This window comes from Corvus cornix, chromosome 3, assembly GCF_000738735.6.
Source record: "Corvus cornix cornix isolate S_Up_H32 chromosome 3, ASM73873v5, whole genome shotgun sequence".
Taxonomy (NCBI): domain Eukaryota; kingdom Metazoa; phylum Chordata; class Aves; order Passeriformes; family Corvidae; genus Corvus; species Corvus cornix.
Genome location: NC_047056.1, coordinates 28,282,177 through 28,295,173, shown reverse-complemented (window position 1 = coordinate 28,295,173; position 12,997 = coordinate 28,282,177). Strand labels below are relative to the sequence as shown.

The window sequence follows — 12,997 nt, the reverse complement described above, 5'->3', positions numbered from 1 at the left end:
CTTCCAACCCAAAGTGCTGTATGATTCTATGCAGTGGGGCAGAACTGAGACGTTCTGCCAGCCAGGGGGCACAGGCTGGGGGGCCATCACAGCCGGGCATGTCCCTGTCTGCACTGGCCCTGCTGCCGTGAGCGAGTGCCAGACACATGGATGGGCTGTCGGCACGTGCCTGGATAGGTCTGCATGGGGAGATCACAGAATCACAGAATTGTTAGGGATGGAAAGGACCTCTGGAAATCATTTAGTCCAACCCCCCTGCCAAGGCAGGGTCACCTAGAGCAGATCACTCAGGAATGCACCTTTAAATGTCTCCAGAGAGGAAGACTCCACAACGTCCCTGGGCAGCCTGTTCCAGTGCTCTGACACACTCAATGTAAAGAAATTCTTCCTCATGTTGAGGTGGAACTTCTTGTGTTTTAGTTTATGGCCACTGCTCCTTGTCCTGTCACTAGGCACCATCCTCTCGGCACCCACCTTTGAGTATTTACATGCACTAGTGAGATCCCCTCTCAGTTTTCTCTTCTCTAGATTAAACAGGCCCAGCTCCCTCAGCCTTTCCTTGTAAGAGATGTTCCAGCCCCTTTGTTGCCCTCCACTGGATACTGTCCAATAGCTCCATGTCTCTTCTGTAGTGAGGAGCACAGAACTGGACACAGCACTCCACATGTGGCCTCCCGAGGGGGCTGAGCGGAGGGGCAGGACCACCTCCCTCGACCTGCTGGCCACAGGTTGTGCTGGATGCAGCCCAGGCTACTGCTGTCCCTTCTGGCCGCCAGAACAGCATTCGGGATTCCCCACGCCTGGCCCCCTGGCACTGGCACGGGCACGGCAGCGCCGGCGGTCCCGCCCCCGGGCGGCCCGGCCCTGCCCGCCCGGCCCCGCGCCCCGGACGCGGTTGTGGCGGCGGAAGGGGCGGGGCGGTGGCTGCGGGCCCGGCGCGATGTTCCTGACGGCGGCGGCCCGTGAGTGGCGCGGGCGCGGCGGGGCCGGGCGGCGGCGGCGGCCGCGGGGGCGGCTGTGGGGGCGGGCGCACGGGCGCGCGCCCCGGCGGCGGCGGGACCTTCCCGGCCCTTCCCGGCCCTTCCCCTCCTTCGGCCGCGGGGCCTCCCGGCGTGCCCCGGAGGAAGCTCAGGGTGACCTCAGCAAGACTTGCGCAGACACAATATAGATGAGCTTTCTTTTTTTTTTTTTTTTTAGTGGGGTTTTGCATTTGTGCTGCAGAGGTATGATTACTTTAAATTCAGTGAGCTGACAGAAAAAGAATTCAGCCTGTTTCATGCTATGCTGCGGGTGAGAGCAGCGAACCCAAAAGCAGCCTCGTGGGAAGGTCGGGCTCGGCTGAGAAGGGCTCCCCGCTCTGCACCTGTGGCCACGCAAACCCCTGTGTTGGCACCAGAGCAGGAGCCGAAGCAGGAGTGGGTGGAAACAAGTCGGGGAGACGGGGACTGCAGTTTGCACCAGCAGTGCTGCTCACACCTGTCTTAACTTCACATTCACCCAGAGAATTCATACTCAGCACTGAAACTGAAAACTCACTGAGAACATCTGGAGGCTGCAGCAAGTGCAGCCTGTCACGCTGGGCACTGCATTTGCACAGACACTTACAAAGGTGCTATGATGGCAGAAAGAGCAGGGAACTGACAGCATTTGCAAGAATGAGTGATGCTTTATCGTGACAGTAAATCTCTTTGCACTATCTCTCTGGGGCTTTAGCAAAGTCAGGCAGTGGAAAACACTTAATCTTTATTTACTGCATAAAAGGAAACAAGATAAAATGTTAACTGTTTCTTCTGTTTTTCTCTTCTTCATGTGGCAAAAATCCCCAGTGGCCAAGAGCAAATCTAAGTAAGTGATGTTTTCCTCACCAGTTTTTGATTGCTGGTATGTTATATCTTTGCAAAATGTTAAGCTTTTCTAGATCTTTTTAATATACCCGAGAGAATTGCAGTCCTTGAGTCTAGCTGCCTCCTCTCACCCATTCTGTATGTGTGTCTTCTCACAGGTAAGTACAGAATGGTGGGACACTCTCCCATGGGTTCATGGGTAGCAAAGGCAGGTTTTGTCCTATGGGCTGTCACACTGAGCTCAGCTGTAATCTCCAAAGCGCCCTGCACAGGGGGAGGCACACCTCTGTGTTCTGTGATTAGAGGCTGTAAACGATCCACATACTCTTCCTGTTGTTCATTTGTCATACCTTTTTAGCTGAGAAGAGGAAACTGAGGTACAGCGTGGATCTTTGTTGTCTGTGGCGTGGACTTTGGGCAGGTGCTCTGAAGCTTTCCCATAGCCAGAGTGCAGAACACTTCCTCAGTTTAGCACATTCCTGTGTTTATATGTGAGGAGTGGACAGGGTGCAGTTAGGGCTCTGGGCATCTTAGCTTGCTCTGTAGTCCAGCTCAGCAGAGATGTTTGTGGGCTCTGGAAGAAAATTAGTCATAGTCCTCTGACCTGTAAAGAAAGCTGATGGTGTGTTAAGGGTTGGAAAGGAAGGAATATGTACTTTGAGCACACCAGTACTCTTACAGTGTGGGCACAAGGAGACAAGATCATGTTGAGAAACTGACTTGGATCCAAAATGCTGTTTTTAAGAAAATTAGCTAGACAAATCCAAGAGGCTAAACTGGTACATTTATGTGAACACATCCCTGTCTTCCCATTCCCAGAAGTTGCATTCTGTGTGAGTGTATTATATTTGGTACCCCACAGGCCCGGGATCTTTGGTACATTTTCTGTATTTTGGTTTTTTTAAGAATCTGCCCCCTATAGAGCCAGGACCAGCCTCTTGCCACATTTGAGCAGATTCTTCAGTTACAGAATTTCTGCACAATTGTCAGGCTTTTAAATTAAGAAAGCGCTTCCCAAGTATGTGCCTGACAGAGAGCAGTTTGACACTCATCATTCTACTGTTATCTGTTCATAAAAACAAACAGAGCAAAGCGGGAGATTTCTGCAAGGTGAAAAAGGAGCTTTTTTAAAATGGTGTTACTAATGTTAATGTAGGGATTTCTACCACACGCTCAATTTTATTTTATTTCATTTCATTTCATTTTATTCTGTTTTTTATCCCGATGTTTCTTTCTCTGTTCTTTTACAGTCCCATATGCACTTCAGCAATATGTTCTTATATTATTTATCCTTCTCTACCCCCCTTGGGTTTCTTCCTGTGCCCCAACAGCTTTCCAGTCTTGTTTTCTGCCTCTGCTCCTTCTTCCATTTCTTCACAGGGGAGTAATTCTTTTTAACGAGGTGTATTGTTCAGAATAGGCTTGGCCTCAAATGTGTAGTGCACAAGAATTTCAAGGCCTGGTCACACTGATGCCACTGATTCCCCCAGAAAGGGGAAATTGCACAGAGGCTTTGAGGAAGTGAGTGAGGTATAGGGAAAGGAGTCTTTGTGGTTACTGGTGCTTCACAGCACACCTGCAGTAGTGTACAGGAGAGGGATAATCCCAAGAATATGCTTGGTCAGTTGTCTGCAGGAATCCAGTGTCTTTATTTTGAACTCAAATTCGATTGCAAAGCTGAAAAGGAAGAGCTTAAGGAAGTACACTGGTCAGAGCTGCACAAGTGAGGAAGAATGGGTTAATTTTGACAGACCATTTTGTGTTAGAAACAGGAAAATAAAGGCAAATGAAAAGTGAACTGAATGCCCACATGCAGAGGTGTATCCATTTCTTCATTGAAATGGAAGAGAAAGACGTAATTTACAGACTGGTTAAAGGGTTTAACGTTTCTTTTGAAACTTCAGAAGATGCTCTCTGTCTGGGAACTTGCTTGGATCTTGGCATACTTCCAGACTGGGGGCTTGGAGCAGCTTCCTCAGTCTCCTGCTCCCAGGACACCACAGTTGCTGCCAGCCTGCCCCGCAAACCGAGAGCCCTCCAGTAGGGAAGGGGGTTCCCATGGCTGGGTTAACATCAAGCTCTGTATCTCTAGCAGGACGGATGGTGTCAAGGGGTTCTGCTTCCCTTTTGCATGCCTCTTGTGCCAGCCTATCTGCTTAGCTTCCTCTCTGCATGAGGAAGTGATAGTCTGCGATACAGTGTTATCTACAGCCTGAACATCTTTAATGACCATCATCCTTCCTCTCTTGCCATTAGCTTTTAAGCCATAGTGACTCAATCATATGCTGATTTTCCTCATTTCTTTTTTTCTTGTTTTTATTCCTCCTACCTCACTTTTCTCTAGGCTTGTATCCTGTTGAGGAATTATTTACCTAAGCTTGATGCTGGAGCTTATGGTTTAGTGTTTGTCTGTGTTAAAAGTTAAGCATACAGAGTTTTCATACTCCCATCACTGAAGTTGAAATGAAGTGTCTTGTGTGACTGTGCCAAACTGTGTATGCTGAAAGCTTGTCCATTGGCCAGTGCCCTGGCAGATGTGGGCCCTCACTAAATGCCTGTGCACTGACACAGAGACGTCCCTTGTGACTTTAGATACATTCTGGTGAGGATGAAGAGCGCTGCGGAGACAGGCTACTGTTTCAACATCAGGAGACTCCGACTGCAGGAAAAACTGGTCTTACTGAGATACGATCCCATCGGTAAGAACTTGGGGAAGAAGTCAGCATGCTTTGTATAAGCTTCTCTGACTCTGGGGGGGAAAAGATTTGAATGCAACAGGATTTTTCCCATCTAAGCAGAATATGTCATAACATGTTTCATACTCAAATGACTGTATTGTTGCTGTTCTTCATGACATTCCAGTGGGAAGTAAATGTTACCCTCATTTTACAGATTGTGGCAGTGAAACAAAGCAATAACTTGCCTGACACATCAGAGACTTTGATGACAGCCATGCCACATGTCACTGGCGAAGTCAAGTGACACAGGAGTTCTTTCATTCTGTTTCTTTGTGTGGTTTGCTAGACTGTGCTACCTCCAACAAGCAGGCACAAAGTACACATCAACAGAAGTGTTCTGTTCAGCTGCCATGGGAGCTCTAGACCAGAAATTTTAACCATCTCTTACAAAATGGACTTTTTCTTCTAAAGAAATAGGCACAAATTCTTCCCATTCCACAAATGATTATCACTCTCCAGATGACAGTTAGTGGATTCTTTTATGTTCCCCTGGTCCTTGCAGATATTCTCAGTTTAAGAATCTGATTTGTTGGACAGGTTATAGCACTTGCCAAACTGCCTTTTGCTCACCCAGCTTTTTGAAAGGTGACTAAGGGTTCAAGTTTCTGTAGTTAACATTAAAAAGCTGAATTTAATATTAAAAAGCTTAATTTGGGTAAACTTAGAATTTAAACCAAACTATGTCAGAAATAACATGGTGGAGCTAATGCAAAAAAGGCTTATTTAAAGTTACAGAATATAAGAAATTTATTAAGCAGCTCTAAGTACATAATGCATGGACAGTAGTTACATGACTCAAGCTTATTTTTTCTTAAAATTTCATATTCTTGTTAGAGGACTACCTTTTCATTCTCAGAGCTAACAGTACAGGAGCTCTGAGAGGTGAGAGAAACCACCAGAGAAGCAATATGCTGTCATCAAAGGTGACAGAGGCTGTGGCTTTCTTTTTGAATTCCACACAGAAGGGGAATCAGAGATCTCTGGGACTATTTTCTTGAATAAGAAAAATAAATTATTGCATTGAAACATCGTGCAGAGTGATCCTCCAGAAGCTTTGCAACTTTTAGGGAAGTGAAGAAAGAGAAGAACTCAGACAGAACATGTAGTAGGTTGCCGAAGAAAGCTCTGATCTTTGTAGCCTGTAGTAGAACACAAGTGAGAAATTGATGTGAGAAAGTGTTGCATGTGTGAAGGGAAGTAAATTTGAGTCTAGATAACAACTCACATCAGGAATATGTTAGGAAGCATTTTCACTTGGCATGTGTTTTCACCTTATGTTTTGTACTTCTCAGAAACCTGGGACGTCCGCAGAATGAAGCTTTTTAGTGAAGTAGTGGCAGGCTTGCCCAAGTTTCACTACCTCCCAACTGCAGCAACAGAATCTGTAGTATCTGCAGTATTTCTTAAAACGAAACTTTTATGTGGAAGAAGAGATTTTGTTGTTGTGTGGATTGCTCTTGCGTAGCTTTCAATGGAATTCATGTAATGAAATTCAACCAAACAGTGTTGATTTTCAAATGGCATTGTAAAGCTTTGCTTTGATTTATTTTGTAATTTTTGGGTTTTATTAATGTATTGACTATGCTTAACCTGTAGTGACTTTGCAAACACCTGCACCAGGCATTGTGGACAGGGCCAGTTTGTGCCTTGTTGAGAGATCCACAGGACAATTGGTTAACTTCTCAGTCAGCCTGTGAGGCTGACTAGATCCAGCTCATCATCTGTAGTTGTTTGGGCGCTGCAGTTGAAGAGTAGTAAAAAGCAGAAAGAACCTATTTTTGTCCCAACATCGAGCAGCTGTGACTCAGAATAGTCACACAGAGCAGCTGTTGAATGTTTTCAGTCACTTGCATCCTGATACTTATTCTCACAGAGGTAAAGTGGACATCTTAGGAACTAAAAATTACATGTGGTAAAGTGAAAGCACCACTAAACTCCTTCAAGAGTTGGTTAACAACAGTGCTGTGCCAGTCAGTTGCTCCACACTCATTTAAGCAGTGAAGGCAGCCAGGAGAAAAGGAACGTGGGCTGGCTGAATTGAATTTTAACACTTCAGGCTTCTTAACGGATTCTTTTTTCTCTTTTTTTTTTTTCCCCTGTAGCAAAACAACGTGTCCTCTTCACAGAGAAGAGAAAAATTCGCTCTGTGTGAACAATGACTGGACTTGATTTATACATGAGGAGAGGATGGTCTGGGGGGAGGACAGGGTGAACACTGATTCAGAAATCCAGCAACATGGGCTGAAAAGAGAGGAAATGAACTGGGATCACCGTCTCCTGTGATTTGAAGGCCATTGTGAATAAAACAATGTAGAGAGAGATGTCTGGACATAGATCATCACAGTAACATTTATTTATCTTTTGAGTTATTTTTACAGTGCTCGATTTAAAAAAATTAAATAGCAAATCCCATTGTCTGTGTTTTCTATTGTGAAAGAGGCTGTAATCTTCAAAGGAACTATTGTTTTATAAAGCAATAAAAATTAACATTTTCCACAGCAGGAATTCAATGGCAGGATTGCAAGTTTTTCTAACCTACCAGCCACAGATGCGACAGTAGTGACCACGAGCTGGTGTCATTACTTGGAGGGGTAATGTTGCACCAGCTCCTTCTGAGGAAAGAAGTAATGGGAACCTAGATGAGTTTTTGGATAAGCTATTACCATGGTTAAAAGGGCTGTATTATTTTCAGCCAGGTTAGTAGCATGGATTTTTCACTCCTGGGTTTTTGTCAAACATGAAGGAAACAGACAAGTAGTTCTCCGATGTGAGGGGTTTTTTTTCTGTAATTAGCTTGCCTGTGTTTAGAGCAAGATGGCTAGAAACATTTTTCAAGGCCTACCTCCGTAGCAGTCCTGTCCTATTTGCAGTTGGAGGGACCCTCCCGAGTGTGGGGAAGCACAGAGTGCAGTGCCACACCTGAGGCACGTGGGCACAGGTGGGCCCAAGTTTGATATACAGGCTTTGTTGTGAGCCAGACAATGGCCCTGGTGTTTGAGCGCTGAAGTTCCAGTCTCAAAGCTGATGCTCTGCTTCATGTGCTGCCATTTCACATCAGAAGTTCTGATAAAATCAAGTAAAAATACTGCCAAGAGCCCAATACCCTCCGGGTGTTTTGTTGTAAACTTCATGTAGTAGAGCGCACTGTGTGGGACGACCACAAGCTCAGGGCTGTGTGGGGCCAGAGAGACTTGCTGTGCTCTGTTTGAAAGACCCACCACCCCCACCCCATCTTACTGCTGTAGAACAGGAATACACAGGATTCCTGAAATAAGAAGCAAAGAGACTCTCCTGGCCTTTCCAATCAGCAGAGGAGAACCTCAGTGCAGTCAGGAGAATAATGCTGTCTGGTATGAGATAAAATCAGTACAGTGAGCTAGACAATCAATTAGAAAAGGTCCTGAGGCAAGTCCTTCCTGTAAGGATATGAAGATTGTGTCCCCGGTGCCTGGACACTCACTGATGCGACACAGTTAGACTTCCTGATCATTTCCTCCATGGATAACTTGGGATAGTGAGCCAGGTAGAAGGCTAGTGCTCCCACAAAACTGTCTCCAGCACCCTAGAATAAAATAACAAACAAGCTGAAGTGTATTTGCACAGGGAAACAATTCAGATGCCTTTACAGGAAAGACACAAGTTGTAGCACTGATTGCAGGGGTCAGGAAATTGTTCCGTGGTTGAGTTCAATTCACTTTTCTATGCCTAGGAAATTCTGCAAAGTTAAACTAATGCCACAATACTATCCTTGTGCCCAGCTCTTGAGTCAAGGTGCACATTATGGCTTAAAACTTAAAGAAAAGCAAGCGTGCCACAGTTCAGCAAGATGCTGTTATAAACACTGCTGTTGAAACTTCCTGTTGTTGGAGTGTCCGATTTTGATTTCTCAACCTGGATGTTTCATTAAAGCTATTTTTCTCTTATTTAACTTCTGTTTTTCATAAAGGTCAGTGGTAGAAGGGGCAGAGAAAAGGGGAAAAAAAATAAGCCATGTGGCTTGTGGTGTCTGTAAATTCCTAGTTGCGGAGTGATACAGTTTGATGCTTCCAGAACTTAGCTTTTGTTTATTAAAAAGGTCCCACTGACATTAAAAACTATGATTGTGTCTACCACATAAACCACTCCTATTCCTGGGGCAAGCTTTGCCACCTGTGCTGAGTTTGACCATGAGGGATGAGGACAGTGGGTGGCATTCACCTGGAGCTCTGGCAGCCATGGCCCTCTTGAGCTACCCGTCATTCCCAGGCCATGCCCTGCCTGCCCCGTGGGAGCCCTAGGGAGGCAGGGAGTACATCTGTCCCACATGGGCACCAGCGACACCCCAGCTTGCTCTGACCCTCTTGCCCAGATACCACTGGCTGTGCTCTGGTCAACAGGGAATGACAGCTGTTCACCTCCCAAGTGCTTTTTAACAATAACTGTTGTTTAGCGATGTTCAGCACTATGAAGTGTCCCCAACAACTGGCAAAATTTAACTTGATTGATGGCCATTTTTAACTTGATTTGCTCATTTCAGTCTACAGTGTTCTTTCCTCCTCCTTCCCTAAAACTGGCTTGATTTCTAAGGCCAGACTGATACCAATTCTTGTTGGTACCATAAAACTGGTCCTAAGGTCCCTTTTTTTTAATCGTACTTTTGTTCCAGTGAAGGCATTAAACTAGACACACTAGTATTATCTTATTTCCTTCCAGATCCAGCATATGGACTATCTCCCCTGAGGGATTTTGCCTCTTTAGTTGTCATAAATAGGCCCCAAGAGTCATGGGACAAGAGCAAAGGGCCTGGAAAAACTTTGTTAAAACAGCTCAGCAAAATTTCTACTGGAAGTTAAGACTAGGAAGTAATTTTCCAATTTCAAGTACTAGTGTTTCTCAGTCTTAAACTCATACTTGCCCTGAAATCAGCTGCATTTAATATCATTCCAGCAAAACAATGCCACTTACACAGAAATTTGTTTCTAATGTTGCAAGCACCTGACAGGGCAGAGCAGTGAGGACACTGCAAGCGACACTAACGAGGGTGAGCACAGGATAGGGGCCCTACCCCAGGCCTGGCCTCTCCTTGCCCAGCCATGGCACAGTGGCTGTTTGAATTGGTGTTTCCAGTCAGAAAACTCCCTGCTTAACTCTTGCTTGGCCTGGCGTTTGAATGCTCTCTTCCATCAGGATACAATGGAGAGCATGGCCTGGCAAATGACAAGTTAATAAGCGAAGCAGTGCCCCTGCATGCAGCTGTAGCAGCACCTGTTTCAACAGTTCTGTGTTGCTGAACATACCAAGGGCAGGTGAAGGTTTTTATCAATTTCTGTTGGGCCTTTGTCTCCCTTCTGGTTTCCGGAGTGCTCCCACAATGGCAGGTGGAGCAGGAGCAGGTGACTGCTAGTTAAGCATTGCCAGTGCCTTTTGTCTGATGCATAATACAAAAATCTCCATCCCATCTCAGAGTTCGTAATCTAATCAGTGCATGATTAATTATTAAAGCTATTTTGGTGCTGTTGTTATAGACAGGAGTAGGATTTCAGCATGCAGATCTGTTCTGCTGTAGCTCTAGCAGGAAGAACATTGTTTTCAGTGATCACTGGGAAATGGAAGTAGCCAAATATTTTAATGAGTAATACTCAGAATATCTGGTGTCAAATAGCATAAACTATTACCTGGCAGCAGCATGGAGCAGAATACTGTCTGTCTGACTTTTTTTAATAATTGCTGCACTGTTGGCTATTGGAACAAAAAAGACTAACCACGTGTCACACAGGTCTTAGTTCCTATGCCAGTGAGATGGAGTGTACGTTCTCCCTGCAATGTTCCTGTGGCTCCCTGCTCGTGCGTGACACTCTGAGGTTGTGAGATGGTTGGAGATCTCCCCTTTAGTGTGGCTGAACAATGATAAATGGCTCTGAAAGCAGAAAAGGGAGAGAACAGCAGACTCCCATCCAGAATCGAAAAAGGCCCCCTAGCATTTTTTTGCAAGAGAAAAGATTACAGGGTGATTGGAGAATATACTGAAGGATTTGATGCCAGTAAACTTCTGCTGAAATCCTCACTTCCCATGCATAGACTGAAGCAGTCAGTATCTGCAAAGCCTAGCTATTACAGACCTGAAGGGTATCATAAATTCAGCTGTTGGTAAGTGAACGTTTTGTGGAGGGGGTGTTTTCAATACAGGAGCTGCTGCACTAAGAACAGCATCATGCATCAAATTGATTATGTAGATACCCTGCTCAGCCTTGCTTCTGGTCTGTGCAGACATGACTGGTCAAACATGACTAAAAGAGCAATAGCAGAACTGATTCAGATGCAAGGTTAACTGCAGTAAGGACTATATCCGGCTTACAGAAAGAGACCTTCCTTCTTTGGTGTTGTGGATTAAACTACATTGGGTTTGGTAGATTCAGAAAAGGTTGGCACAGAGTACTAGAAGAAATAGGCTCAGAGTAAAATCAAGATTACACAAACACTGGAATAGCAAATAGCAGATTTACATTTAGCTGTTTCAAAACCTGCTCTAAGAAAAATAATTCTAACTTACTTCACAAAAAAAAGAATTTGAAAATGACCAGACGAGAGTGCCCATTGACAAAATATAAATACAGAGTATGTAATATTTTACATTCTTCAGCATTTGTCTTCCGGGAATTCTAATACACTGCAGACTTTGAGATAATCCTCATATCCTTGAGTGCCTGGAGACAATTCATTCCATAATTATGAAAGTATAACATATTTAACCTTTCTGTAAAGCAGGAGATGCTAGTTTGTTTGAAATAAAATAAAGAATTGGATTTAAAAATTGTCTGATATGGTGTGGCTCATTCTTAAATACAAATGTCATGGTTTTGACTAACTTTTATGGTTTTGAAGCAGTTTTGAAAACCTATTTATATTCTGTGCCACTAGTCTGTAAGGTCCTTGTTTTCCTGTGTGTCTGGAAAAGGGCATTTTTGTTTCTTACAATCCCGCACTGATTGAGATTCTGTGCCTCTAGAGAAGAGAAGACCCATGAAAACACTTCTATTTATACCTTAGCTTTTGTTAGTCCTGATTTGTCAGAAGCTGGTTCACAACTTTAGTATAACTATTTTTATACGACGCTGCCCTGAGAAGCTTTTTAAGGAAAGTGCTTTGTAAGTGGAAACTATATTGTTCAACAGCCTTTCCAGCACGTAAAGCCTTTTTCAATCCATCATGCGCAGACTATTAGGATGCATTTCACTTATGCAATAAGATAACTTGCTCACCAAAAAAATTTGGCAGCCAAGAGGGCAAAAGCTACAATTCACAGAGTGGCAGCAGCTGCACCACCTTGTTCCAGAGCAATCTTTTGCTCAGCCTTCGCCCTCTCAGCCTGTCCTGGGCAAGAGCAACAGCAACATGGAAGAACATTGAGAGGGCTCTGGCTCCCGAAACCCGACATTGTTACTGAACCTCAGAAAACTTTTCTCCGGTGATTTTTAAGAAGTCACAGTCCTAGTGCAGTCTGGCTATTAACATGGATTCACTCCATTAAATAGATTGTAAGAGCATGTTACCAAGGCCCAAAGAAACACCTGAAAAGGATGTTGTATAGCAGTACAAGAGAAATGTTTTGCCTGTAATGATAAACTCTTCATTTAGTGAATAAATTAAAACATCAATCCAAAAGCTGTCAAAAACTGCATTATGATGTAGAACCGTAACTGGGAACATGCTACTGTGGTCAGTAACATTGCTCACAATGCTGCTTATAGTCTCCAAGGAGCATTCACAAAAGTGCACAAATGAACAAAGCCTGAGGATTACACTGATTTAGTGCAGTCTACATCCATGGCAATGCAGAGATGCCCAACTCTGTCGAAGGAATTGGGCCTTGGAGAATTCCTGTTGTATTTATAGCACTCCACAACTGTGTGATACTGGATTATGCCAAGGATGTTATCACTCTGTCACATCTGCTCAACATTCCTTGCTGTACCTCTGCCTACTCTGTACCCGAACTGCAAATTAGCCCTATGTAACACAAGAATAGCTGTCAGCAAAGGCACTCACTATCCATTGCTCAGAAGTGGGAAAAGCCTACGTCTCCCTACAAGAATCCCTGGGCTGTGCTTTGATGAAAGGTTACTAGTGGAGCTGGAGAAACATTTACAGCCTTTGGATATATTCAGATAGTCTTGTGCCATTAGGGTCTATGTCTCAGCTAAGGGATGATTTCAGCTGAAATGCTCAGGGAGTAAAATATCCTTTGGTGACAGCATGTGGTGGGGAGACCCTGGACGGACACCAGAGCGAAAATAGAACAAAAGGCTTGTGGATTGGAATAAGGGCAGGGAGCAATCACCATTACAGGTAAAATGGACCTGACTTGGGGAAATTCCCTTATTACCAATCAGATCCGAGTAGGGTAATGAGAAGTAAAAGCAAACCTTAAAACACCTT

General features: G+C 44.5%; 2 protein-coding genes across 5 annotated transcripts in view; one reads left to right on the top strand and one right to left on the bottom strand.

The window, feature by feature from the left end:
• Positions 1–907: 907 nt before the first annotated feature.
• MRPL33 (mitochondrial ribosomal protein L33) lies at positions 908–7,069 on the top strand. Of its 2 annotated transcripts, none has more exons than XM_039569047.1 (4): positions 908–962; positions 1,827–1,845; positions 4,437–4,543; positions 6,685–7,069. In XM_039569047.1, the coding sequence occupies exons 1-4, from the start codon at positions 941–943 to the stop codon at positions 6,732–6,734; spliced, it is 198 nt and encodes a 65-aa protein (XP_039424981.1). In that variant the 5' UTR covers positions 908–940; the 3' UTR covers positions 6,735–7,069. The 2 variants fall into 2 exon arrangements, with proteins under 2 accessions (XP_039424981.1, XP_039424980.1); XM_039569046.1 differs by lacking the exon at positions 908–962 and adding an exon at positions 1,055–1,223 and having other exon boundaries at positions 6,685–6,997.
• The window catches only part of RBKS (ribokinase), a 71,606-nt gene continuing 65,522 nt past the window's right edge, over positions 6,914–12,997 (bottom strand). For all 3 annotated transcript variants that reach the window (XM_039569043.1, XM_039569045.1, XM_039569044.1), the window contains one exon: positions 6,914–8,144. In XM_039569043.1, the coding sequence (XP_039424977.1) occupies positions 7,971–8,144 (174 nt within the window). In that variant the 3' untranslated portion in view covers positions 6,914–7,970. The remainder of the gene's footprint in view (positions 8,145–12,997) is intronic.

What these genes read in the sequence shown, in the direction of transcription:
- MRPL33 (XM_039569046.1), top strand. Translation starts at nt 1,169, where the DNA reads ATGAGCTTTCTTTTTTTTTTTTTTTTTAGTGGGGTTTTGCATTTGTGC. An exon ending in ACTGAGATACGATCCCATCG is followed by an intron (nt 4,544 to 6,684) that starts GTAAGAACTTGG and finishes TTTCCCCTGTAG; the next exon opens with CAAAACAACGTGTCCTCTTC.